Raw genomic sequence first — 26,146 nt, forward strand, 5'->3', positions numbered from 1 at the left:
AGGAAATGGGGAATTTTGTAGTGAAGGGCCGCATCAGTCGCGACGCGGCCTATATGTTGAAGCACGACAGGGACATGGTCTCAACGAAGTGGTGTCGGGCGACACATGCTGTGCATGCTTGCTACCCAAGATCGCGCCGGTGCCGCCTCACCGCCACGTTGGGTTGTTGGACAAGATCCCGTACACTTCATTTGGAGACGGCTACGGCGCGGGCTCTGTGACATGATGGCTGAGTTTCCGTTGATCAGGCCAAAAGGGGGGGGTGGCTTTACACTCCTATGTGTCATGTACATCTCCTGCCACCGGAGAAAACCGAGAACTGAGGATACACAAAGTATCCGCTTTCTTTTTAACGCATTTATTACACGTGGGTTTGAAATCATTTCGCCGGCCTACCACAGCTCAGAGCACTTACACGAATAGTCTAGATCAAATGCGTCGCTGCTAAGGCCGGCGAATTAGCCACAATCACCGAGGGTGGCTTCGAGTCGAGAGTACCCTAGCGCTGGTCACCATCTAATGACGTTAGGATCGCCAAACCACACCTTAGAGCCACGCTAAAACAAACCGAGTTCCAAGGGTTTAAGTTTCCCTGATAGTCTCGCAATTGGAGGCCGAAGAGCGTCTCCCTATATGCGGTTCCCTTCACCGGACTTCACAATGGTCCAATCTGATGAGCGGTTCGTTGTCAACAACGGGGACAATGGAATCGGCTATGCCCGTGTTTCATCCATGGCCCTTTATGATACCAGCGACCGCCGCGCCATATTCGGCAAGTTATTGCCAATGATTGGCCGATTTCCTGTGGCCCCCGCCCGTTCGCGTCTGACATTTGAGCCGTCTTAGGGTTGGAGGCTGGCATCGGCTGCAACACGAACGGCTTCTTGCCGCTTCGCTTCTTGTCCATTTGCCCCTGCGGCCGCTCCCTCTAACGCGTCCCGGAAGTAGTTCTGGAGTCCACAGCTTCGAGAACCCGGAGAGCCGCCGCTGGACAACGCAGCAATCGGCGCGTACCCGTTCCACACGAAAGTGGTCGTTCATTTTTCCGGTCGCCGTGCGGATCCTTCGACGTCGTCGCCCATGCGTGTCTCAAAAGGCGGCAGGCCGTGAGACTGGGATATGTGTCAATTCAGCTGCTTCCCCTGCGTTACATCCAATTGACATGAGCTGTCGTGATGCCGCCACCGATCCGTACTACTATGTCAGTGCAGATGTGTGTCTTAACCGATGACGGATGGGGGACCAGCCGGGGGGGGACAAGATCTCGATTCTTTACTACCTTCCGAACCTGCGGGTTTGTCTGATAACTGTTCAGCGTCACAACAGCCCAAGCTTGCGCAAATTGCAAAGTTCGGGCTTGTGAGTGTGGAGCTCCGCCCCCGCAGACTTCCTCAAGTGCAAACCCGACCCCCCCTCCAAACGGAAAGACGATTCATGATCGCCTTGCCGATACTCCTACCACGCCAACCCTGATCCCGATGCGGGGAAGTAGTCCATGCAAAGTTGACCGCCAGTTTGCTAGCAGAGCAGAGCTGACCCTCGAGGGAACTACCGAGAAGATGACGGAGATTCATCGTTTAGCGCCTCCTTTTTGCGCGGCTTGGCCGACGACAATTCCATTGTTGAGCTGGGCGTTTGGCAGCCCATTGTCGAGGCGAGGATATCCGACAAAGACCGTCTGGTCCGGGGTTAGCTCCGGAGGCGCACAGACTCCGGACGGCGCTCGATGCCCGGGATCTTGCTCCACACTTCTCCGGGAGGCTCTGACCCCGGCTGTTCTGCTTACAATTTGCCTCTGTTGCTTTTCTTGAACTCGCGGGCAAAGGCGGCTGCTTCGATGGATGAGGGGCCGACCGACAGCTGATGCGGCAATGTGACGATACTCGGGCATTCGCCCCCCGGCCGTCCATGCAAGCAAGCAATGCGCCGCCCAAGGTTTGTGGATGGGTCCTTGCCTCCGCAGGACGACAGGGGTTAGCCGTCTTCCGAGAGAAGAGACGCAGGTTCACGGCCCAATTTTGCGCACGGAAGCGCAAGGAAAAAAAAGACGTTCGAGCGACACTCGCAACATCTTCGTCGAACCAGTAACCCAGTAAACCAGTAACGGCATGGGCGCGGAACGCCAGATCGGGTAGGCGATTTGGATCCGAGCCGCCGCGGTGCAGGGTCTGAGATCTCAAACCCCATGTGTTACCCGGGCGAGGGTGCGAGCCAGACAGTGCTTTTTCCTGGGAACGAGACGGTGTAACCATGGAAGCGATGCTCGCCTCCCGAACTCGAGCGACCCTTCCATGCTGCCTGGATTCCGATCAAGGTCATCTTCGGGCACATTTTCCACTCGCGGGCCAAAAAGGCGGCCGTCTCGCTGCTGCAAATGCCCTAATATGGCGAAGCCGCCCATTGTTCGTTCGCCCGGGGGCCGCCGAGACAAGTCGATAACCCACAATCCCGCCACCGAACAGGCGGGGCTCATGAACGATTTTGTCGAACAACTGACGACACACCGGCGACCAAGAACAGGGAGCCAGGGAGACAGGGAAGGTTTTCAAGTGGAATCGGAGGCATGGGCCACTGGTTGGCGCCTTTCAACCGTTCGCAAATCCTCCCCCTCTCCCGCACCACATGCCTCCCCTGTCAAAGGTTTGCCAGGTAGAACAAGTCGCGGGCAGCTTTGTCGTGAGTGGAAGTTTGAACCTTGATGGGGTTGCTGCTCTCCTCCCAAGTTGCTTATTGCGGTCTTGCGGTCGCTCATTCGCCGCGGAACTCTTCCCCGTCGAACTCCACGTCGTTTCGGCGGCCAGGACACGTCCCGCTTCCGCTGAGATCTGACGTGGAGGATGTTGGAACTCTGCAGAAACAGTCTGTTCAGGTTAGCCAGACCAACGCCTTACCATGAACCCACGCCACCAGTTCTTTCTTGCAGCAGGTACATACCACCCGCCCCGGGCCCTCAAACAGATGCATAACGGGCCGCGGGTTGCGCTCGGAAAGGCGTGGGGAAGGATGAAGAGCTCTCCCAAGCCAAAAAAAAAAACACACCATAACATTACACGCCGATCGAGCCCAACGATACTCTGGTGCCTTCCCGAGAATTGCAACCCGACCACTCTTCCGAGGTTCTGATCTGTCTCCGTTGTCTCTCTGCCCTTTTCTCTGACCTCACAGACCCCTTCAACACGGCCCGGAGGCATTGACGAGGTTTGTCCCAACCCGTTCTTTTTCGACCACAAACCGCCCAGGCCTCCCGATTGAACACGACTCTAGCCACACCGGCAGAGGAGCTAAATGTACACCCCGCTGGCAACAATGTCTTCGTTTCGGCCAACAGTCTGTGAGGCAGTCGGCTTTTTAGGGTTTGTGCCCGGCTTTTTGAGCTTATGACTCTTGGAGGCCGCTCGCCTTGGACGCCCACGTCACCTCACTCAGTGCCATCTGCCCCTCTCGTGGCCAAACAAGTAGTTTCAGGTCGGGCGTGTCCCTGTTATGGGAGCCAAGCAGCCTCAGTCATGGGCAGCTGGGCTGAGCTTGAAAACAAGAAACCGGCTGGCCCGGTTCTTCTCATCTTTTGAAGAGGCGAACACCGGGGGGCATGACAAGGCCAATGCTGGGATCAAGTTTTAAGCAGTTTGCCCAACCAAAATTTTCAGAACCGTCAACCGAATAAAGGCTGTTACTGCTCACTCGCGCGAGTCACGGCGGGCTCCCTTTTACTGGGGTTTGCCTGTCTCTCCCGGCACATCTTCCTGCGGAGGAACCCAAGCGTTTGGTGGACACGGGGGCCGTTGCATTGTTGGACATCCAAGCCCTGGTTGCCCGTCAAATTGTCCGAAGCCTATAGTTTCTGAACGGGGCATTCGACACCCCAGCCCTAAACCCTCACGCGAATCATTCTTAAATTCAAGTTGTTCTGTTTCTTTTCTTTACCCCATATTCATATTAGGCCTGCCCCTGCTCCGCACACCCCCTCCCCCGGTCCAGGACACCCCGATATACCAGGAGTACAATCGTCCGTCCCCTGCCGGGTCTCGTCTATGACTTGCAGCGAGTTCTGCAGTCTCCCGTTTCGATGGTGACCGACATCCATTCTGCTGGCCTCTTTTATTTTCTTTTTTCTTTTTTATTTTTCCTTCCTTATTTCCCTGTACGCAGTATCGACCCCAGCGTGTGGTTTCCCTTACCCCCGATCAGGTCTCCCACAATCCGATTGCACTTGTGGGCAGACACACCGTCATCGAGACATCGAGATCACGGCAGGTTCATTGCCTTCAAGCTTCTTCCCTGTTGCCTGAACTCACAACCTCACGCCCCCAACATCCCCGGGCCCCGCTGAGCAGAAACCGTTGAACGGGGAGGGAAGTGGTTCTGTTCTCTCCACAGTTTAAGAGAGATCCGTCAAGTATAATCCGCCAAAGCACCCCTTGCCCCCGTTTCCAGCCACTTGTTCTGTACTTGGCCTACCTTGTCTCTTTTCATTGGCGAGTATTTCACACACCAGGGCCAATCATGATGATGATAGGCACTTGGACCCTACGAGCCACCCCTTCACCCCTTCACAAATAGACGAAAGCAACACCTCCAGCATCAGTCCCATTGGGGAAGTGACTGAATTCACTTGCCTTGCCCCGTCCTGGACAAGGCGTGTACAACAACACCCCCTTTCGGTACGTACCCGGGTACCCTGGCCTGATACTTGGCCCGTTCGCCCTCTTCTCCCTCCTCCAGGGCGTCGTGGATGTGCCGGATCGTTTTTTTTTTCTTTCACCGCTTGCAACACTTCAGCTGGCTGCCTCCCTAACTCCTCTACCTACTTACCTAGTCGCCTGCTTGCTCGGATCTGAAGGCCGGATCACCGCCTGTCTCGACCGGCGATCGACGCACCCTGACGTCTACTTCTGTTGCTTCCTTACCCACCACCCATCAGTTGCTGTGATCCACCTACCAGCACTTGTTTCAGTCAGTTGTGCGCTTAGCAACCACACCAAGCTCGACTATCAGAAAATCAACACTAGGGCTTTGTCAGTCTCTAGTACCTGAAGAAACGGCCCTATCTCTCGTTCAAGCACACGCGGTATCCCCCCTTCTATGAGCCCACTGCTTGCCCTCTAAGGCAAAGCTCGGCGAGACACCGCCCATCCTGGATATCGCCTCTCTCCTCAAAGGCCCGGACTTCAATGAGTCCCCCTTGTCTCCTACCTCACGGCCACCGCCCAGCTCGTTCCCAGACTTCACGACGACAGCAGCAGCAGCAGCAGCAGCAGAAGCAGCAGCACCTCTACAAGCACCACCACCCCAGTTGAGCATACCTCAAGCCGCGTTTGCGTTGACAGCGGCAGCAGCAACAGCAGCAACAACAATAACCAGTCCCCTGTCTCCCCGGTCTTACCCACGGGGCACGATAGGAGCGAGGGCTCACAGCATCTCGAGCGGCAGACCGACAACACTGACCCCCAGTTCGAGACTTGCCGGTACACGCCCCCTGAGCGGCGGCGGTATTAGGAAACGCAGCATGCCTTCACACACGTCAGAGTCGCCGGCGAAAAAGCAGAGCAAGTGGTCACCAGAGGAGGACGCGCTGATCATTGAGCTCCGCGGTAGTGGCATGAAATGGGACGACATCTCGAAGCGGCTCCCCGGCCGGAGCTCGATTAGCTGCCGGCTACATTACCAGAACTATCTAGAGCGCCGGAGTGAGTGGGATGAGGAGCGAAAGAATAAGCTGGCGAGGTTGTACGAGAGGTGAGATTTTGCCCGAGGCCAGGTTTCGTCTCTATCGGTTGTTCTAGGAGAGCTAACCACCCCTTTGGTGCCTAGGTTCAAACCCGAGATGTGGGCCAAAGTTGCCGAGGAGATGCAGGTTCCTTGGCGCGCGGCCGAGGCGATGCACTGGCAACTAGGTGAGACCGAGATGGCACGGCGAGCCGGTGTCGTCCCGTTCTCGCTGAACATGGCAGCGAACGAGGCCCAAGCCGCGATCACACAACGAATCTCGCCCACACGGGCCGGTCACAGCGGCCACAGCTACGCCCACGGCCACTCCCAGTCTCAAGGCAGCTTTCCTCGCGAGTTCTCCGGCCTGCCCTCGCCCCGATATGCCCGCGCCCAGTCTGGACCCCATCCAGGCCCCCCCCCGCTTCAGATCCCTCCTCTCATTCCTCCACCCACTCCGACCTCCAGCAGCCGCCCCCATACTTCTCGTCGCGAGAGCCTCCCACCCCATGCCCGCTTCGGCCCGCCCACAATCTCCGAACTACCGCCCGCTCCGCCACCCCCGGAGTACGGCTACGGACTGGCGCCGATTCAGACCGCCGTTGGGTTCGGCAGCGGTGCGCATACTCGAGGGTCGACAAGTGCCGGAGGCGGAAGCGCAGGCGGCAGCATCAGTGGGAGGAGTGACGGGCCGCTCCCAAGCGTGGCCGAGCTCACCACGGGTGTGTGCGCCAGTCCCTATGGTACCCCGGCGTATACACTGAACCCACCACCTTCTGCGGCCGGCTCTGGGGGGCATTCGTATCCGCACGCACACGGGCACGCTCGGTCACAATCGCATTCGCATATCCTACAGAGCACCATGCCGACTACCAGCCCGAGCAGTGCAACGGCCAGCCCGGGGCTGCCGGGGACTAGTCTCGGCGGTGGACGGGAAGCCATTTCAGCTGATGCGCCAAACCCACGCCGAGGAGGTAGTGTCAGCGCAGGAGGAGGCGGACTCCTTCCCGCACTTAACCCCTACCCACACTCACACGCTCACCTCGAACCTACCGGCGGTAAACGTCGCGCCAGCCCTCCCGACTACGACTACCCCGGCGGCAGCCGCGAGACCAGTCGCCGGCGCCAGCATCTCAACCACAGCACCACCACCAGCAACGGCCACAGCTACGGACATAGCCACAGCCATAGTCTCAGCGGTGCCGGCAGCAGCAGTGTTGCCCGAGACCGCCGGCATCGCCGTGATGGCGACAGGGAACGGCCCCAACACAATTCCTGGGATAGTAGCAGAGACACAGAGGACTACCCGCCGACACCACCACACCCGGTACAGCTTCCTCTGCCGCCTCTATCCCAATCCCACTACCCTTCCCATTCCTCGCATTTCCCGTCCTCGGCTGCTTCTGCTGCAGCTGGTGGTCCTCCACATGCGGCCGCGGCGGGCGCGTTTGGTGGGATGGGCAATGGCGGTGTGGGCGTGGGGGTTGGAGTGGGGAGGCGAGAATCGAGAGGGGGGCTTTGAGTTGTAGATGAGAACGAAGAGGTAATGATGGTTTACGAGCAACGGAAACGGGACACGATACAGGGCATGGATCACGGAACAGCTATGGACATGATGAACAACAACAACAACAACAACAATCCCGGGGGTATCGAAATATCTGGGATATCACAGGTACCACCAAACACCGCACGCCGCTCTTTTTTCCCTTTCCTTTCTTTTCCTCTACTTTTACCCTATTTCCTCTCCAACTTCCCTGCCTTAATGGCCCTATCGGCCGTGGCCACGAGCCCCTCGCTATCACTACTACCACCGTCTTTTTCCCTTTGTCCCTGTCCATCAAACCCATCATGTCCATATTTTATTTTTATTTTATTCATGAATATTTCCCACTTATTCTGTATCATTCAAATCGACATGACACGAAAGCAAACGAAACTCCACGACGACAACGACAGTAACGAATTCGGAAAAAAATAAGGGACTAGGCTGGCTACATATGTGTATCTTTCCTCGGGTGTTCGCTATTATCTACTCTTTCTCTTTCTTGTCTTTTTCTGCTCTCTCCCTCTCTCTTTTTCCGGTGAAGACAAAATACCTACTACAAGAACAACTACCCATTCCTCCATCAGATACACGCACTCCTCTTTTCCCTAACTTGTACTCCCCTAAAATGTACTCCCCTAAACTGTACTCCCCTTTTCTCTCTCTAGATTTCCACTCCCCGTATTGTACTACCCCTTCAGTCCAAGCCCCCTCAAAAAACCATTTAATCCCATCCCCATCTCCGCCCCGTTCTCATACGCTGAAAGAGGGCGAGTTGGGGGTTTCACATCCATCACATCACATAGAACCAAAACATCCATCCACCACATCAACAGCTGAAGAGAAAAGCAAGGCAAGGCAGGGCAACGAGAGACCCAGGGGATCTAGACAGGGTATTGGCTATCTCCTTTTATCTTCTCCTTTTTCTTTCTTCCTTCCTCCTCCTCTTCATTCGAGGAGGACGAAAGCCACCAACAGGAGGACGGGAGTCACCGGAACAACAGAACAGCTAGGAACAAGTTGACTCTAAAAAGATGGGGCACGGTAGGCTGAAAACAGCCCTGTTGGGCCGGCTCGCTTGCAAGGTCGGTTGGGTCGGTCGGTCGGTTGGCTGCCAGGAGACGTGGAGATCGGAGATCACAGTACAGTATAAAGGAATAGGGGGAGGGGTAAGAAAATAAGAACTTGGGGGGGGTACTGATGGAAATGGAAAAGGCCAATGGTGTTTATTTCTTCTCACTGTTCAGGGGGAGAAGAATTGGGGGCGGATGGGCGGGTGGGTAGGCGTGTGCCTTGGATACAGGCAGGCAGCTCATTATGGCAAGGGACGGGCCGCTTGATGAGGCCGAGTCCACCATCTCCCACGCTGGCGATTGGTTTGGGAACAGGCAACCGGACGAAAGCCCGAGGCGGGCGAGGTGGGCAAGGCCGATGAGTCGCGTAGGTGTCATGTCGAAGGAAGGCCAATGGATAGCCAAAAAGCTAGGGGGGCTATGGATGGGATAGACAAGTCCACCGAATGAGAAAGCTGCGGTGGCAAACAAAAGGAACAATAACACAACAGTAACAGTGCGAGTTAACCAAACATTTTTGCCCTGGAAGCGACAAGAGGTGGTGAGACGCGACGCGCCTTGGACGGAGGGACACCAGTCGATGCCATCAGGGATATCCAACTCCCCCCCTCCCCCCCTCTATCTGTGTGTTAAGGGGAAACATGTGTGTGAGCTAACCCCTAACATGGAAAATGTATGTCTCTTTTGTTTTTCAGCTTCGGGTTTCTCATTGTTGACCCGCGGGGACGGGCTCATTCGCGGCCACGACCCACCAGTTGTCCCTCTCATACCCGCTGGAGACGACAAAGCCGCCTGCGGCCAGCACATCCTCCTCCAGCTCCCCTTTGCGATAGAGATGGTAATATCGCCGGAAGACGGGGTCAGGATTGGGATCGGTCTGGCCAAGGGCGGCCTCCGGCTCCGCAACGGGGGTGGTAGCCGGTGGTGTCGGCACCGATTCACCGCTCCGGTCGGCGGAATCATCACCACCAATGCCTTGGCTTTGAGATACGGTTTTCAGCTTCTGCGGTCTTTTTTGCTTCGGCTGCTTCGGCTGTTTCGGCTGTTTCTGTTGGGACTTCAAGACCCATGGCACCAGCAGATCCTGCTCACTGCCTTCGTCCCACCCGCGGCGGCTGGTACCCTGCTCGAGTGCCCAGACATAGACGAGAACCTGACCTCCCGGTTTGTCAGCCTCTCCAAGCCTGACACATCGCAGCAGTTGCCGAATTGCTTCCTGCCGCCGCGCCCGCGTAGACATGTGGTGGATGACCGCCACGCAGATGACGAAGTCTGCCACACGTTCTCGGAAGGGCAGGGAGAGCCCATCAGCCACGAGGACGTCAGTGCCCACAGCAGTGCCAGCAGTGTCCCCTCCTGTTCCCGGTCCAGCTGTGTCACCCCCTGGTTGAGCTTGAAGTTTCATGCAGCGGTCCTTGGCTAGCGTAATCAGTGATGGGCTCCGATCAGATCCCACCATGAAGACGTCTCGGTTCACGCCGAGGTACTTGCCATTACCGCAGCCTACATCGAGCCCAACGGCGCCGGCTGCCCGAGAGTGCAGGAACGATCCCACAGTAGGCCAAGGCTTGTAGCGAGTGGCCGAAAAGTGCGGGGCGATGGCCTCATAGACGCCGTGGACGTGGGTACGCTCATACGCTTCTGCGTCTGCTTCTATCTCAACTACAGCTGGCTCTGTCTCTGTCTCGGCACCAGCGGCCACGGCGGCTGTTAGTTTTGCAACCGCATCGGCTGCCGAGAGAGACGGCAACGCCGAAGATGGCGTGGCGGATGCTGATGAAGCCATGACACCTCGGCCTTGGGCTGATCAACACCCTTTCCCGGTCGGGCAACCACGGCCGCGAGGTCCTTTCGCTGCAGCCCAACTTGACACACACACACAGCGCACTCCGCGGCCACCAGATAAAAACTAGCGTGTCAGTCTCGAGGGAGAACAGGCACGGCTAGGACGGTATAGAGATTGGTTGTAGCGGCTGTGGCTATGGTAGCCGGTGAGGTTAGGCCGCGAGAGCGAAAGTCTTCGCACACCGCTGCGTCACAGCTTTTCGAACCGACGTGGAAGGTTCCCGAGTCCTTCTGCGCGTTTTCTCAGTCGACACCTCCTCCTGACCGCCTGTTGCTCCAGTTAGCGTATGAAAAGAGCGGAGCAGAGGGGTGTGTAAAATGCAGCGGTCGACAAAGTATGAGCCAGCAAACTGCCACGCAGCAGACAATGAAGGTGCTATAATAAGCTCACCACGTTACGTTCGATTACAAAGTCGAAGTCAACACTCGCCGGTATCCGATGTGAGAGTCGTGAAGTTGCATAGACAGGGGGTGTTAAGAGAGACGCAGCCGCCGACCCCCTTAGCACGTTATCCGTAGCGCAGCGGATATCGGATGAGGCTAGCAGCAAGAGCCAACGTGGGTTGGTCCCAAGCTTTCATCGCGGTAAGGTCCGCCAACTGGAGGGGTAGAGCATAAGATACGGCTGAGAGCAAGGCACATGATGTGCAGTTCCGGGCACTGGCGTTACCGACAGGGCTGAACGAGGCACGAACGACGGGACCGGTGGAGTAGAGAACGAGAGAGATCTCCCCCCCAAGAACCTTCAAGGCCCGGGCAGTACCGCAAAACCAGCACAATAGAAAAAGTAAGGCACTCACAGCGGGCAGGGTGTACCCAAACTGCGTCCAAGATTGGCGGATGCAGACGCCTTGTCCCGGTCGGTCAATCCGAGATGGTGACCGTTCCGAAGGAAGCAAGACAAGGGTCCGGGTGAGAAAAGACCCCGAGGTCAGCCGGGGAGCCGGGTCAATCGATCGGTTTTCGGGCTGGCGATTTGTGGTTGGGTTAGAGTTGGAAATGGAGGTGTTGTTTGGGTGAAACACTGATGCAGGTGCTGATTCGAGAATTGCTGTTTGTGGGCTGATGTGGGGGTGGGGTTAGATTCATGAAGGTTCTTCTGTGGTGGTTGAGACTTCGGCCATCCCAAAGTATTCGTACCTTCAACATTTTACATTCTCCCGCACTGGTCCTGCCTGCAGACCCCCTTCCACCCTCCACCACGAGGGAAGGAGCGGATGAGAGGCAGTACCCGGCATCCCACGCGCACAAAATGTGACAAAATTGGCAAAACTAAAAAATTCTGCAAATTCCCTGCATCTGCCCTTATCCTACTTTGGCGCTTCTGCAGCCTCAGAGATCGCGTTCAGCCGTCGATGAGGTAACCCCCCACCACCTATTGCATGAGTGTCTCGGAACTCCAGCCCCGCAAGCCGCTTCACCTCCTTTCTCGACAAACCGACCGTCTTCCGTTCCTTTTGCCCATACCCGCCCCCAACTGCATGATGTCAGGGGAACGAACGGGGCGTGTGGACTTGTACGACGATGATACGACCGGCCACTGTGGCAGGATCTATCGGATGACAGACATCAACGCGACAGCAAACCCGGGTTCCAGGGGTCTGGGCCCAATGTCATGGAGTTTGGCTGCTGTCGTATGCATGGCGCACATATCCGACTCCCGTCAAGATGTACGGCCCGAACGAATCCAACGGCGGTCTGTCCGACTTACACGTACCATGGTTTACATATTCTCCCCCATCGGACAATGGCCCGCTCTCGGTACCAGACCCGTCATGGACCTGGTTCCGAGCCCTCTTTTTTTTGCCAACCTTTGTCATCCTACTCTAGCGGTGGGGGGTGGTTTGAAAATAAACTTTGGGTGGGAGGGCCGAGAGACGTGGTTGGCTACAGTTGCTGTCGAGTCACGATCCTCCTGTGCGCCCCAAGGCCAGCGAGGCAAAAACCATGAAAAGTCCGAGACATTCGGGCAGTGCAGCCTCGTCGGGTGGTCCTTGGCTATAATACTCTCAAATATCGGGGCTAACTACTCGGGTGCAGCAACCACCATTCGATCAGTTTCCCCAGACCACAACCATTACGTCTCAGTCTTACTATACACAGACACGCGACCTCCACGTTCACCGCTTGCCAGTGTTCAGCGGGCTTTGAGCATCATACACGTCGGTCGTGATGACGTCCGGGTACACGACACCGCCCTGTCGCAGCGTCTCCTCCATGACCTCCATGATGACGATGCTCTCGGTCCACGGCAACGACTTGCTCTCCTTCTGGCCATCACGCAGGCACCGCGCGCACTCGTCGGCCTCCCAGAACATGCCCTGGCCCCAGCCGCTCTCGGGGTCCTTGGGGATCGGGCAGTCCACGATTTTAATGTCACCGTTGCTGTCCTTCTTGATGACCCGGTACTGCAGTGGGCAGTACGCAGGGCCCATGACCTGGATCTCACCCTCAGACCCCTGAATGCGAATGGCCGCCCCGCTGCTCTTCGTGCCGTCCACGTCACTGCCCACGCGGAGCGATGTGAGCGCAATACCGTGGCTCTTGTGGTTGGGGAATTGCAGAATGATACTGGTCGTCTCGTCCGCACCGGTGTGGTACTTGTTGACGGCCGCGGTGACCTTGGGCGCCTCCTTTTGCGCCTCGGGCTGCACATGGTACAGCGTCTGGAAGACCCAGGTCAGGGCGTAGATGCCGAGATCCAGGAGAGCGCCGCCCGCCAGTTCGGGGTTGACCATGCGGTTGGCATCCGGGTAGTCGATCTTGCCGTCGGCGCCCTGCTTGGCAAGCGACAGATCGGCTATGACGCACGTTGTTAGCTGGCTGCTCGTGTGGTGTGGCTGACATAACAACTAAGGTATAACTAACCAATGGTGCGGTAGACGTCGCCGATGGCACCGGACGAGATCAAGTCCCTCACTTGGATGCTCAGAGGGAAGTAGCGCGTCCACACGGCCTCCATGAAGAAGACACCCTTGTCCTTGGCCGTCTCGACCAGCTTGCGGGCCTGCGAGGCGTTCACAGTCAAGGCCTTCTCGCACAGCACGTTCTTGCCGGCCTCGAGGGCGAGCATGGCGTTCTGGAAGTGGTGGCTGTGGGGGGTAGCCACGTAGACGATATCGACGTCCGGGTCGGCCACGAGCTCGTGGTACGAGCCATACGCCTTGGCCGAGCTAGGCGCCTTGACCTTGTTGATGAAGTCGGCGGCGCGGTCCTTGGCGCTGGACGAGGCCACGGCCGCGACCTCGTGGCGGACATCCTGCACGTTGCGAAGCGCCGGATTGGCGAGGAGGTCCTTGGTGAAGACTGCGAGGCGCCTGTTAGTGACTGTACTTTTATTTCACTCAGCAGAGGGGAGTCGATCGAGCCCCTTACTTACCCTCCGCGATCCAGCCGGTGGCCATGATACCCCACCTCACCGTGTAAGGAGTAGACGAAGCCATGGTTGTGGTTTATACCGCTTGCGTTGATGGCTTATGTTTGATCAGCGAAAGTCTCTGGCAGTCGTAACCTAGTTCGTTGACAAGAGGAGAAGCGACAAGATTTGCACCTCCCACAGGAGCTGGTGAAGTAGGCGTCGGCGCAGACTCTTAAACCCGAGAGCAACAACCTGTTTCTCGGGTGAACCTGGAAATACCCCTCCGCCCCTCCATCCTCCGCTCCATCACTGGAGCTCATGGCGGGGTTAGCGACGGCGTTGCGGGTAAATGGCCGGAATACAGGCCCAGCGCGGCGGAGTGGGCGGGTGCAACCCCCTGTACCCCTCTGGAACTCCAGATTGTTCCACGCTAAAGTGCTTGGCTCGCTGTGGCCAAAAAAAAAGCGACACACTAAAACAGATAGCTCAAGTCTAATCCATTAACATTCGATCAGATCTTAATAAATTTTGATTGATATACTCTTTTTTTGTCTTTTTTTAACTTTCTGGATTTATTCTTTTTTCTCTTCTTCCCTTTTTTTAGTTTATTCTTTTTGGTTTTTTTTTTCACCTTTCTAGCAAAGTAAGTTATCCAGGGACTTGGTGTACCGCTTTTTTTGGCCATAGCGAGCTTGGGGAGAACCCACTTATTCACCTTACAGGGGCAGAACGGCGAATGAGAAGGCGCCGAGACGACGGCCTGGGATGGCTCGATCTGAACCCCGGGAAGAGGTTCCCCGGTTTCCTGGGAGGGAATTTGGAGATGACATGGGTCTAGCGACGTCATTTCTTTTACACAGTAGAGTCTGTTACTTTTGATGGTTGATTTGGGTGTCAACTTGGAATTGTGCATGTTGTGATTAAGCAGAGGATTTTAAGAAGGCTTGCTTGCTGATGTTGTTGCCTCTGGGCCAGCGCCTAACGTGATTGAGACTGTTGACGGGTTTACTCAGAACATCGTTTCCCCTCACCTCACCCGAGAAATCCATCAACTTTCAATGAATTACGTACGGTCAAGAGCGCCCCCATTCTCACGACCTACAAAGCTATCGAGTCACCTAATACTTTCCCACCTCTTGAACCGACCAAGGCCAGCTCCAATCAGCCCCCATATATCTCCAACTCACCAAAGAACCAACCACGCCATGGCGACCCCTTTCCCAACGGCCGAGATGCCGTCGATGATGTACGGTACGGCCTGGAAAGAGGAGCGCACTGCAGATCTCGTGTACGAGGCTATCAAGGCCGGGTTCCGGGGCATCGACACCGCCGCGATGAAGAAGCATTACAATGAAGCTGGGGTTGGAGAGGGCATTCGCCGGGCTATTAGTGAGGGTATTTGTAGTCGCAAGGACTTGTTTGTATGGCTTCGTTTCTTTCGTTTCTTTCGTTTCTTTCTTCTCTTTTCCGTTGAGGTTTGAGTCGAGGCTGACTTGATTCCATTAGATTCAAACGAAATTCTCCCCTATGGATAACACCTCCGATTGTACGTGCATACAACAAACATCATAACCGAGAGTCAAAGTCAGACTAACACCCCCAGACTCACCCACCGACCCCCTCCCCACCCAAATCCACGCCTCCATTATCTCCTCCCTCACCAACCTCTCCACGCCAGACCACTCCCCCCCCTACCTCGACGCCCTCGTCCTCCACTCCCCCTTCCCCACGATCCCCGAAACCCTCGACGCCTGGGCCGTCCTCCAATCCTATCTCCCCTCCTCCTCCTCCTCCTCTCCCAACGCAAACAAAATCCTCAGCCTCGGCATCTCCAACACCACCCTCCCTATCCTCCAGGCCCTCTCAACCCCAACCCACCCCGTCTCCGGTGTCCCCCTCACCCCACCAGCAATCGTACAAAACCGACTACGAGCAGCCGAGCGTGTTTGGGATGTTGATGTGCGTAACTGGGTCGCGGAACAAAACAACAACAACCAGAATCCCCCCACTGGAAGGAGAACTAAAACGACATACCAAGCCTTCTGGACCCTCACCGCGAACCCCTCCCTCTGGCATCCTCAAACAGCACCTCCCTTTATCCGGTCTGTTGCCGAGGGGGCGGGTGTGTCGCTCGCTGGGGCGTGGTATGCGTGGCTGATTATAGAGGGGGGGGTTACGGTGTTGAATGGGACGACGAGTGTTGGGGAGAAGGGGCATATGAGGGAGGATTTGGAGGTTGTTGGGATGGTGGAGAGGTGGAAGGGAACGGTGGAGGGGAGCAGGGTGTGGGGGGAGTTGGGGAAGGGGTTTTGGGGGGTTGTTGGGGGACGGTCGGTGACTGGGGGATGAGATCTGCTTTTAGAGCTTTTGTTGGCTTTTTTTGAGGGAAGGGTAATAATGGGTAAGGAGAGGGGTTAAGTGGTGAGGGTGTTAAGTAAAGCGGACGTTTGAGCTATCTTAGGTTAAGCCTAGGTACCTAGTTAGCTATCTGATTGCACGGAAGGAACATATAACGATATTCACCAGAAACACAGTCTTCGATCGTCTGAAAAGTGCCATATAACATGCCATGTATCGACCACTACCCCAAACACACCACACATCACTCTCCCTAACTACAGCAGCCACACATCCCCACTCAAACAAACACTACGAACTACTCGCCACTCTCGCACTCCTTGTCACTCTAGCACTACCCGTCACTCTGGCACTGCTTGTCACTTTGGAATTGCCTATCACTTGCAAAAAGCGGAGAAAATATAAATGATATACACCCCCTAGAAAACAAAAATGTACAACAAAAAACCACCCGCCCAACAATGCTAGAATTCACTTCGCCTGCCCGCCCGACCGCCCGGTCCATCATCTCCATCCGCTACGCCTGGCAATGCAGCCCACCCACCTCCAGTTGCTTATCCCTAGATTCTGTTCTCAGCTAGCCTGCCTCACTCCTGAGGGAGTACTCATCGCAAGGCAGTACTCCTCGCAAGGAGAGGAAGGAGTTAGGTATCATCCATCCCAGTCCTCCACTCAATACCCCTCGGTCTTAATCTTCCCTCGAAAACCACCCACATCCTCCTGTATAACCATTAGCATACCGTCCCATCCCAGACCACACTGACGAAAAAAGGAGTTCAAAAACATACCTCAGCCTTCCTCTTCACCCCCTGCTGTTGTTGTGGTTGTGAACCAGCTCCATACGCCTCCCGGTAACAACTAGCATGAAACACCCTCCCCCCGACCCGTACCGCATCCATCCACACCCACTCCTGCGCCTCATCCAGCCACTTCATCTCAAATTTCTCTTGGCAGATCGGACACGCGCCGTTTACGCGTGCTGCTGAGTCCTCGGGGACGGGTAGGTAGGGGATGTTGGATGGGCCGCCGGTGGACGTCGAAGAGGATGATGCGCCGGGAGCGGAAGGCTGGAAGTGGTTGAAAGTACCGGGCTGGGAGCCGGAGGGGTTGTGGTGGTGTTGGTGGTGGGAGGAGGAGTTGTAGGAGGAGGAGTCGTAGGAGAGGGAGGCGGAGGAGAGGTCTGGGGCCGGGTGGGTGTAATCTGTGTCGATGGCTTCGCGGGTGCGGATCCAGTCCTGATGATGGTCAGTCGGTACATGTATCATTTACGCGGGCGTGCACAAATCATATGTACTGTGCAGGCTGAAAAAAAGGGATAGAGAAGAAATACATACCAGCTCATCAACATACCAACTCCGATGCTGGCCGCGCTTCTCGGCATCATTCATACGCTGGTGCACGCGGAAATGCCAGTCCATATGTGCCGTCTTCTTGCGGCGGCCTTCGTCGTCTGTCCTGAAGCGCCGACCACACTGCGAGCACGGTGGGCCGAGGTCATCGTATAACCGGAAAACGGCGTGCGGGCGGAAACTGGAAAGTATGTCAGTCAGTCATTACGTCGATGCCACTCACAATGTGCCCCGTTGTCCATGAACGAGGAGGAACATGGAGCAGGGTCTGTAACTTGGATTCATAACTTACGTCTTCAACGAAGCAGCCCCAAGCTGAGGGTTGCCCGATACAACACCAGCAAGAGACGGAAGTCCAGCGAGCCCAGCAAGCGCAGAAGAAGGCGTCGGCGTTGACCCTCCGGAGTTAATCAGGCCAGACTGCCTCAACATAGCCAACAAAGCCGATGGATTCGACGGCGGAGCAGCCGGTGCAGCTGATGCAGGCCTGGGCGGTCCAGCCGGTCCTTGCTGTTGGGGAGGAGACCGCAGCGCAGCGGCAATAGCAGCTGCCGCAGCCGGCCCGAGAACTGGTGGTGCGGGAGTAGGTGCCGGCGCTGGTGCGGCAGCGGGAGCTTGTGAAAAAGGAAGCGGCTGTGGTGTGGGAGTCTGTTGGGGCGTGACTGATTTCCGGGCAGCGCCCGAGACGAGGGCGGCTAGGGCACCTTGGCCGAACAGCGAGTCGATAGATACACCTGGTGTTGATGCTGGTGCTGGTGCTACTCCCCCTGTTGCGGGCGGGGCAGACGAGACGGATGAAGGACGGCCTAACGCAGCAGCAATAACAGCCGCTGCGGAAGGGGGCATAGGCGTCGACTGCTGAGACACAGCCGGCGGTGGTGTTGCAGTGTTGGCATTGGTATTGTACGGCCCGACAAGACCAAGGCCGGTTAGGCCGGCAGAGCCAGCAGCAGGACCAGCAGCCGTAGCCGGGACCTGCGGCCGCGACTGCGGGCGAATGTTTACAGCAAGTTCAGCAACTCGATCTCTTATGATCATCAACTGCTCCTGAGGCATCTCTTGGTTGTGGATTATGGTTTGCAAGTCCAGCAACGCCTTCAGTCTTGTCTGTTTACTAGTATCAAGAGGATCACTCGCAAATTCCGCCTTCTCCGCAACGATCAGTTGCTGGATATCATCTTTCAACTTGTCTATGCTTATTCCTCCAGACTTGGGAGTGCCATAGACTGGGCCTGCGCCCGGCTGCTGGTAAGGGGGGTAACTCCCGATAGGCGGAGTGGGCTGGGGAGTTGCGCGGTGAGGGATGGCATTCGGGCCCTGGCAAGATGGTTAGTACCGGACACAAACAAGATATGGCCGATCTCAAGAGAAAGGTAGCCGAAGAAAAAGAGGGTCTTACGCTAGCCGGATGGTTCTGGTACTGTTTCTGAGACGCGTCCTGTCGTTGCTGTCCGTTAGACCCAGAATACGAGGGCTGCTGCTGCTGTTGTTGTTGCTGGTGCTGCTGTCCTGGTGGAGGATACCCCCGGCCCGTCGGAGGAGTGGGTGTGTCCCTTGGGGGAGCGGCTTGCCGGCCGCGCATCAGCTGCTGTTGTCCCTGATAGCTGGTCTGTTGGGCCGCATAGGCCGCATTCCGGGCCGCCATGAGGGCATGCTCAATGGGACGGACTTGTTCCAGCGGGAACACGGGTTTTGTTGAAATCGATCCTGGCACCGGCTCTTTCCATGTCTTCAGCATCTCATCCATCTTACGCCGCGTGGAGTTGTCGACCTTGGTGTATGCGCCCATGAAGATCGAATAGAGCTTCGGGCCAAAGTATAGCGCATACGGCGTCGGGACATTCTTGACGACGGAATCGAGGACGTAAAGGGCCGGGAGTGTGCGTGCAGGCGGAACCTGGTCAGTCAACAGTCAGCATTCATATTCTTGATTATCACGGAGCCATGAGGAGAAACGGCATTTAAGAAGCCAAGCCCGGCCCAATTCACCAAGCAAAACATACCTTCTTAATGTGGTTCGCCAGTGCCTCGGCGATGGCAAACCCATGGCTGGCATTCTCTCGCGCAATGTTGGTCAAAGTGGCGATCTCGATCCGCGAGTTGACCGTGAGATCCTCCAGGGCCTGTCGGTAATCCTCCGCCACGTCGGCAGCGTTATCCGCCATGGCTATGTGTCGAGCAAAATGTTGTGTGCAAAGCGTCTGGGGATGGAGCCGTGTGCGGTCAAGCAACAAACAGGCGAGAGGCGAGGTCAATCGAACGAAAGGAAAGTCAAGGTATAGCCGCGTTTGTGTTGCGGTTTTGGGGAAGGGGAGCGAGGGGAAGAGAAAGAAAAGGATGCAAATATGGGCGAATGTTCCGCGGTTGTTGTTCCAGGTCACGGGTGGGAGCAGGTAAAATCTCTGAGGGGTGGATCGGCCCCTATTCAGACGAGAACAATAGACGGAACGCAGCTATTATCCCTCTTTCTGAATGGAGGCTGCCTGCCTGGCACCCCAGCACGCCTTGCAAGAAAGAAAGAAAAAACCTCCACGTCCTCCCCGGCTTAATTGCCTTCCCGACCGGACGCCTAATGAATTAAACACGCTCGCGCCGTCACAATGATCCCCTTCTCTAGTTTCCAGCACAGGGAGAAGAGACTGGCAGTGGATGGTGTGGACGACAGCGATTGTAGTGGCCAATGGTGTTTCCCAAGGCGAACAAGGAAGAAAAAGCGCTGGCGAGATCAATCCAGGGCGAGGGGTTCGGAAACCAGCTTGTCGTGTTTAAGTCGCAGTGGTCGTATATATTGAAGAGGTATCACCTGGCGCAACTCTGTGCGTGTATCATTAGGTCAAGGTCGCGGAGTTGACTTGTCATGGGGAAATTTCCAGTTTGTTGTGCGGAGGAAGGAGGTTGTCGTCGTGTTCGATCGCGCCTCCCGGTAAGGAGGGAGGGCGAATGTGCACGTGCCACCGGGACGTTGGCTCCTGCCAGCTGACTCATCCAGGGCACACAACCGGTAAGGTTCTGCACCGAGACTCCGAGGGTACTTCAAAGAAACGGGAAAAACACACAAGCAGAGGAGAGAAGTAAAAGCCACAAAGAGGATGCCTCAACTCCTTCGAATCAATCACGTTGGAAACCTGATGGTTGGGAATTTACCGGTTGTTCCTCTTGCTGTAGCTTGATACATGTAGATGTGTTACGCCACTATCAGAATTATACTGATATCCCACCAAAGCTAGTTAGGGCATCATCTCACACACCACGCGAACACCAAATGTCTTCACATCAACAAGCACATTTCCACGTCAAAGCATGCAGCCACTTCATGAAACCTGGAAATCATCGAATTGCTAGATAGTTTTCCGTCCCTACACTCCCCCTCAAACGCAAAACCTGAAAGCAGATAAAATTAAGGCAACGGGTATAACACGATCAAAGAGCAAAACCAGCCCCCGAAAACGCCTCCTCCCCTTCCTTCACCATTTGTTCAACACACTCCGTGTTCCCACCCCCGCCGATTGTACTGTTTGAGATGAAGAAAAAAGACGAAAAAGAGAAAAATGCACCGTGTAGTAAGGCTGTCCATGCAGAATGAGGGTGTATGCATGCATTATACGGACACCCAACAAGTGTCGAGATGGATGGTGTTGCCGGACCGGACCGGACCGGGTCCCAGTTCTGTTGTATGACAAAGTAAAGGAAGTGGGAACCCGGCCTGACGAGTGACTGACTGGCTGACTGACTGACTGACTCGAAATGAGGGCGAGATAGAAAAATGAGAGTCGTGGGTGCATTCTCCTTGGTATCATACCATTAACCCCCCTTCCCGACCGATCAGCCGAGCTTTTTAGAACCGATCCATATGAGCCGCGCTGTACAGACTCGAGCGGTTGGTACCCAGATACGCCGGGTGCAGCGCCGTGGGAGGGCGCTCAACGCCCGGCACCACAGGGCTGCTGCGGTCACGGCTCGGGATACGGTTGCTGCCGTTGTCACCGCCAAACCCATCGCCGAGGTTGCCATACGTATGGTGCGTATCGACGTGCCCGTGGCTAGAGGGGAGACGGTCATCGTCGTGGTCGGAATCGACGGCAGCGTCCTGGTGATGCGGGATGGGCTTGCTGATTTGGATGCGCGACTTGCGGAATTGGTTGAAGTTGATGTTGCGCGGGTTGAGCACGCGGGTGAGGCGGCGGACGGCGGACGACGGCTCGACGACTTCCTCCTCTTTGCTGTGAGCGGCGCCGCCAGCCCAGCTGTGGGCGGACCAGTTATCGCGGTGCTGCGGGGGCGAGTAGTGCGAGGAGGCGGCGAGGCTGTGCTCGATGTCGTCGCTCTTCTTGACGGCTTTTTGCAGGGCGAGGTTGCCGTATGTGCGGATCTGGCGGGCCGTGACCTTAACGGGCTCGCCGCGGAGTCCGTCGACGGTGGTGCGGAAGATGACCGAGGCGGTGATGTTGAAGAAGCCGAAGGTGACGGAGAGGATGGCGGCTGCGAGGATGGCGCGCCACCACTCGAGTCCGAGGGTGTCGGCTGTGTAGGCGGGCTTCCAGGCATCGCCGAGGATCTCGAAGCCGATGAAAACCATGCCCCAGCCGAGCCAGGCGAGGGAGTGGTCGGAGCCGACGACGGGCCAGTTGCGATCGTAGTACGCCTTGAGCTTCTTCCAGGGGACGGGAAGCTCAGAGACGAGGAGGAAGGTGGCGAGGAAGAAGACGAAGAGGTGGGTGGCGGTGTCGAAGAAGAAGAAGTGGCCGTGGATGCCGGAGAGGACGGGCATGGCCATGCTGGCCATCATAACGGCAGCCAGGCCGATGATGTTGAACGCCCGCAGGACGTTGAGGGCGACATGGCCAGCGCCCAAGAGCTTCGAGTCCTGCCCGAGTTTAAACATTTTGTATGATGAATTAACTAGTTTTGTGTTGTTAGCCTCTGGCTGTCGATGGGTAGCCCTCACTTGGGCTTTAGGAGCAGAACGTGGAGCTGATGATGCGACTGGAAAGGGCAAGGGATGGTCGGAAGACTGTGATCGGTAAAGGGGTCCAGCGTTGTGAGGTGGTAACCGGGATGCCGACCCCCCCTCGGCTGGCCTGCTTGTAACATATGAATGATAACTAGCAGGATCTGGAGCGGGTGTTGAGTCACTGGATGGCCCAGTTGCTCCACTCATCAAGAATCCAGTTCCCGCCGGTGGCATTTGGGGCACCCGGTGAGCAGACGACTGAGTCTGAGTACGTGGCAACCGCCGCAGTGAGATATCTGGCCCGCGTTCATCGTCCGAAACCATTCCCGGGTCCCCCGGCGAGTTGTAGAAGTCGTCTAAGTCAGACACTTCCGAAAGCGGCCGGCCGCTATTGGTACAGGATTTCGCCATGACGAGCAACCATTTCCAAGATTCGATACCGCGTCGTTTCCAGTGGAAGGTATCCCAGAAAGGTGTGGGTTTGGGTAGGGGGGTAGTTTGGGGGGTTTCAAGGTGTAGGCATGGCAAAAGAGGGTTTTATACTTACAGAGAAAGTGTGTGATCTGGTCGAGTGCGATCTGGGTCAAGTGACTGGCCTGCAGTTCTTAGGATGGAGGAAGCGCTGGTAGTGAGGGAGGGTCTGCTGGCAGACACACGAGCGGCTAGCTGTTGGAATTGTTGTTGCGTTGGTGCGATACGAGGTGAGTTGAAAGAAAGAAATTCGGATTACAAGGCACCGAGTAGAGAGAAGAAACAAGAGTTGGTCGAGGGAACAAGAGGGCGTGACGATCCGGGCCGTGCCGTGTAAGAAGTGGACGAAGGAAAAGAGAGAGTGGTGGTATTGAGTCAATAGGGGGACATGCTTATTGTTGAGAAGGGAACAATAGCGGCCCGACAAAGGTGTACGGCCCAAAATTGGAACGGGATGGGCCATGCAGCGGTGGCGAGCGGTCTTTAAACAATAGCGGCCAGCTGGTCTGGCCACGGCTATTGACGCCAAAGAAAGAAACAGTGCAACACTGCTACCTGCCTGCAAGCTGCACACTTGCAGCACTCAACTCGAATTTGGACGACCGACTGACATCGATTGGCTGAGGGCGCGCCAAGACGGTTTCAGAACTCATTTAGCCTTGGGCATCGGCACCATGAGCCGGGGTGCTGCAGCTGCTCGGCTCGACAAAATATTCAAATCCCAGCCGGGGAGAGCATCAGAGACATAGGGAAGAGCGCATTTAGAAACATTTGAACTTTATGTCCGTACTAGGTTCTCGATGTTGCACGTGGAAATGGGAAGTGGGAAGAACTTTCGTTGCAAGAAAAAGAGATGCACGAACTGTCGTTGCACAGACCAACTGGTGCTGGTTCCCCAGGGTTAGGGCATCAAGAACGAAACACCACCCACGGTAGGTATTCGGTAACTTGCTTCTTAAGAAGGCCATATACACTATGTATGCTAGTTTGGTAGGAAGTTCAACACCCATGATGGAAAAAAAGAAACAAAAGAAACAAGAAAACACTTATCGTCAATGAAAGCCTTTGGCTCATACCCCATCACAAACTGCGGTCCCGCGAAGTTCTTCTTTCAGTGCACGTGACCCGGGCCCGAACGGCAACCCTCAAGCTCCACGACTCGGACGCCATCAATGACCCTGGAATTTCAAAACCACCAGGGTCAAACATCAAGCTGTGTCCGTCTGAGGCTATTTTCAGATCGTATCATCCGGTCGCGGATAGCGGCGGCCAGAGTAACGCGAACGACCAGGTCTTCCCGCGCGTCAAAAGCAGAACAAAAATAATTCAAGAGACTCGATTGGGCAACAGTTCAAGACGTCGAAATCGCTTGGCGACCCCTCGGACCCACCTTCAAAGAAGCGCCGAAAAGCCCCACCCGCCCGCAAGCGCTTCGCCCTGTCAGGCCTGGCACCACCTGACAGCAATGACAAGTCAGCACAAGCACAGGGCCTTTCAAAGAACGGCAGGGCGTTCCTCGTCTGCCGGCCAACCGATCGAAAAAGCAGCCATCGACAAATCTCACTGTCGCATCCACTCTCCATCCATCCCCAAGGCAAGAACAACCGCTAAGCGCGAAACCCTTTCTTCGATACGACGCCGTCGCCGCGATCGAGCCGCTATTAGCGCGACCTGAGAATAGAAACGAGTTCCACTTCCATTTTCCACATCCCCCGTCGTTCAGAATGGCCCGCGGGAATCAGCGCGATAAGGCTCGCGAAGCCGCCCAGAAGAAGCAGGCCGCCCAGGTTCGCATACCTCCCCTGTAGAAGTTAATACGAACAGGGCCATCTTGGTGGTCAGAATCGAAATGATTCGATATTCTAACATGCCTCTCTCCCCCTGCAATAGAAGAAGTCCCACGGCATGAGCGGTAGCGAACTAGCCAAAGCAAAGGAGGTCGCGGCGCAGAAGATGCGCGAGAAGCAAGCTGCCGGTACAACCCCTCAACTCCCAACATCAACCTCAGGCCACCCATCCATCGAGCCGTCCCCGAAAAACCTCTCGAATAACCCTTGATGAAGACACCGTACTAACCCTTCCACCCCCTCTCTCTATAGCTGATGCGAAGAAGGCGGGCGAGTCGGCCGGCAAGAAATAGACAAAGAAACTCACGCCCTTGAAGCATCATCACACCGTCACACGACCGACACGACACGATCCCCCTTATGATTACCACATTAGCGAGAGCATTCTTATTGTTTTTACCGGCGAACGAGACAGGCAGCGCGCAAGGAAGGGGAAGGGGGGGAAGTTGTGGGATTTTGATTTAGCCCGGCGTCCAAAGACATACACAGCAAAGGAGCAAGGGAGTCTTAACTACCTCACAACATGTATGCCTTACCGCGTTCTGGCTGGCGAGAAGAGGATGGATGGGAGGGGGGGCGCGGACCAGGTTAATTTTGTCATTCCATTTTTGGGACCCTGAGTTCTGGCCTCTTGCCCTTCGGTTCGGCCCTTGGTGAGAAAATGTTTGCGTTGTTGTCGACAAGCTGATCTCTCCTTTTCTATGTCACTAGACCACACAAAACGGCTTTTTGGGTAGGGTTACCTAACATTTCCTTTGCTGTCTGTTTCCCTGCGCATTGGAGGTGGTGTGGTCTCTTTGTTCCCTAGGTTTTGAACTGCCGCAGTGTGATGACCCTTGACATGGATGACTCTTCGCCGAGTCATTATAGCAGTAAACTGCCATCGATGGCCGTCACGCGGGTGTAATTTAGCGGTGAGGCCGTGGTCAAAGGGTCTTGTGGCCTTGTTGACATCAAAGTGATGAGAGGTCGTACTTGGCCACTTGTGCTATATGGAATAGGAACGATTGAGCACCGTAACTGAACAAAACAGAGTGACCTATCATGTGGCGAACCACGTCGCGAAGCAGTGGTGGTTGCCGTAATCAGATATCGTTGGTAGTGCGAATTGCAACATCTAAGCCCGCTGTATTAAATTAAAATGACCAGCATGTGACCCAACACACTGGACACTAAGTCTATAAAATAAGCTAACGAAGTGCGAACGGCGAGTTAAACTATTTGTCATCCCTATAAATCTAAAAGATGTACAACCATATCATATGCCACAGTTCATATCAACACAAAGAGTAATCAAACTCAGCAACAGAAATACGAGCCAGTCATATATACCCCCCCACCACCTCTCCTTCCCACCAGCCCAAGCAACACCCAGGTTGAAGGGCAGCAGGAAGGAGTCGAAGGACTTTAAAACAGCCCTTCAGTACTAAATACTAGAGAACCCAACGAAGAGTGTGACACAGGAGAGAAAACAGGGAGTAAAAGACAAGAGAAGAAAATATGAGGAAAAGAAAAGAACATCTACACATGATACTGGTATCTCCCACCCAACCGTCCCACCACCCGCTCGCCTGCCAAACTGTGCTGCCCCCTATCTTCGTCCCTCTCATACCCGTTTTCAAGAGTCATTGCTAACTCACAC

The 26,146-nt window shown here is 55.7% G+C and overlaps 7 protein-coding genes across 7 annotated transcripts; 3 read left to right on the forward strand and 4 right to left on the reverse strand.

Annotated features, from left to right (window-relative positions):
- Positions 1-5,506: 5,506 nt before the first annotated feature.
- Positions 5,507-7,228, forward strand: C8A04DRAFT_25744 (uncharacterized protein; the record flags this gene model as incomplete). Its single annotated transcript, XM_062779675.1, has 2 exons — positions 5,507-5,736; positions 5,812-7,228. 2 exons carry the CDS (start codon positions 5,507-5,509, stop codon positions 7,226-7,228), a joined length of 1,647 nt encoding a protein of 548 aa, XP_062639888.1.
- Positions 7,229-9,031: 1,803 nt separating this feature from the next.
- On the reverse strand, positions 9,032-10,111 carry C8A04DRAFT_25745 (S-adenosyl-L-methionine-dependent methyltransferase; the record flags this gene model as incomplete). The annotated part of the gene is made up of 1 exon (XM_062779676.1): positions 9,032-10,111. The coding sequence occupies one exon, from the start codon at positions 10,109-10,111 to the stop codon at positions 9,032-9,034; it is 1,080 nt and encodes a 359-aa protein (XP_062639889.1).
- A 2,179-nt stretch (positions 10,112-12,290) lies between these two features.
- C8A04DRAFT_9808 (uncharacterized protein) lies at positions 12,291-13,613 on the reverse strand (the record flags this gene model as incomplete). Its single annotated transcript, XM_062785636.1, has 3 exons — positions 12,291-12,970; positions 13,039-13,476; positions 13,550-13,613. 3 exons carry the CDS (start codon positions 13,611-13,613, stop codon positions 12,291-12,293), a joined length of 1,182 nt encoding a protein of 393 aa, XP_062639890.1.
- Positions 13,614-14,733: 1,120 nt separating this feature from the next.
- On the forward strand, positions 14,734-15,877 carry C8A04DRAFT_34974 (NADP-dependent oxidoreductase domain-containing protein; the record flags this gene model as incomplete). The annotated part of the gene is made up of 3 exons (XM_062783002.1): positions 14,734-14,949; positions 15,035-15,074; positions 15,132-15,877. The coding sequence occupies 3 exons, from the start codon at positions 14,734-14,736 to the stop codon at positions 15,875-15,877; spliced, it is 1,002 nt and encodes a 333-aa protein (XP_062639891.1).
- A 681-nt stretch (positions 15,878-16,558) lies between these two features.
- Positions 16,559-19,400, reverse strand: C8A04DRAFT_34975 (uncharacterized protein; the record flags this gene model as incomplete). The annotated part of the gene is made up of 6 exons (XM_062783003.1): positions 16,559-16,606; positions 16,675-17,121; positions 17,221-17,416; positions 17,528-18,552; positions 18,635-19,132; positions 19,239-19,400. 6 exons carry the CDS (start codon positions 19,398-19,400, stop codon positions 16,559-16,561), a joined length of 2,376 nt encoding a protein of 791 aa, XP_062639892.1.
- Positions 19,401-21,070: 1,670 nt separating this feature from the next.
- Positions 21,071-22,117, reverse strand: C8A04DRAFT_9778 (uncharacterized protein; the record flags this gene model as incomplete). Its single annotated transcript, XM_062785623.1, has 2 exons — positions 21,071-21,191; positions 21,249-22,117. 2 exons carry the CDS (start codon positions 22,115-22,117, stop codon positions 21,071-21,073), a joined length of 990 nt encoding a protein of 329 aa, XP_062639893.1.
- Positions 22,118-24,381: 2,264 nt separating this feature from the next.
- On the forward strand, positions 24,382-24,797 carry C8A04DRAFT_25750 (4F5 protein family domain-protein; the record flags this gene model as incomplete). The annotated part of the gene is made up of 3 exons (XM_062779677.1): positions 24,382-24,444; positions 24,548-24,632; positions 24,757-24,797. The coding sequence occupies 3 exons, from the start codon at positions 24,382-24,384 to the stop codon at positions 24,795-24,797; spliced, it is 189 nt and encodes a 62-aa protein (XP_062639894.1).
- Positions 24,798-26,146: the final 1,349 nt, after the last annotated feature.

This window comes from Dichotomopilus funicola (genome assembly GCF_033296635.1).
Source record: "Dichotomopilus funicola strain CBS 141.50 unplaced genomic scaffold C8A04scaffold_8, whole genome shotgun sequence".
NCBI classification, from domain to species: domain Eukaryota; kingdom Fungi; phylum Ascomycota; class Sordariomycetes; order Sordariales; family Chaetomiaceae; genus Dichotomopilus; species Dichotomopilus funicola.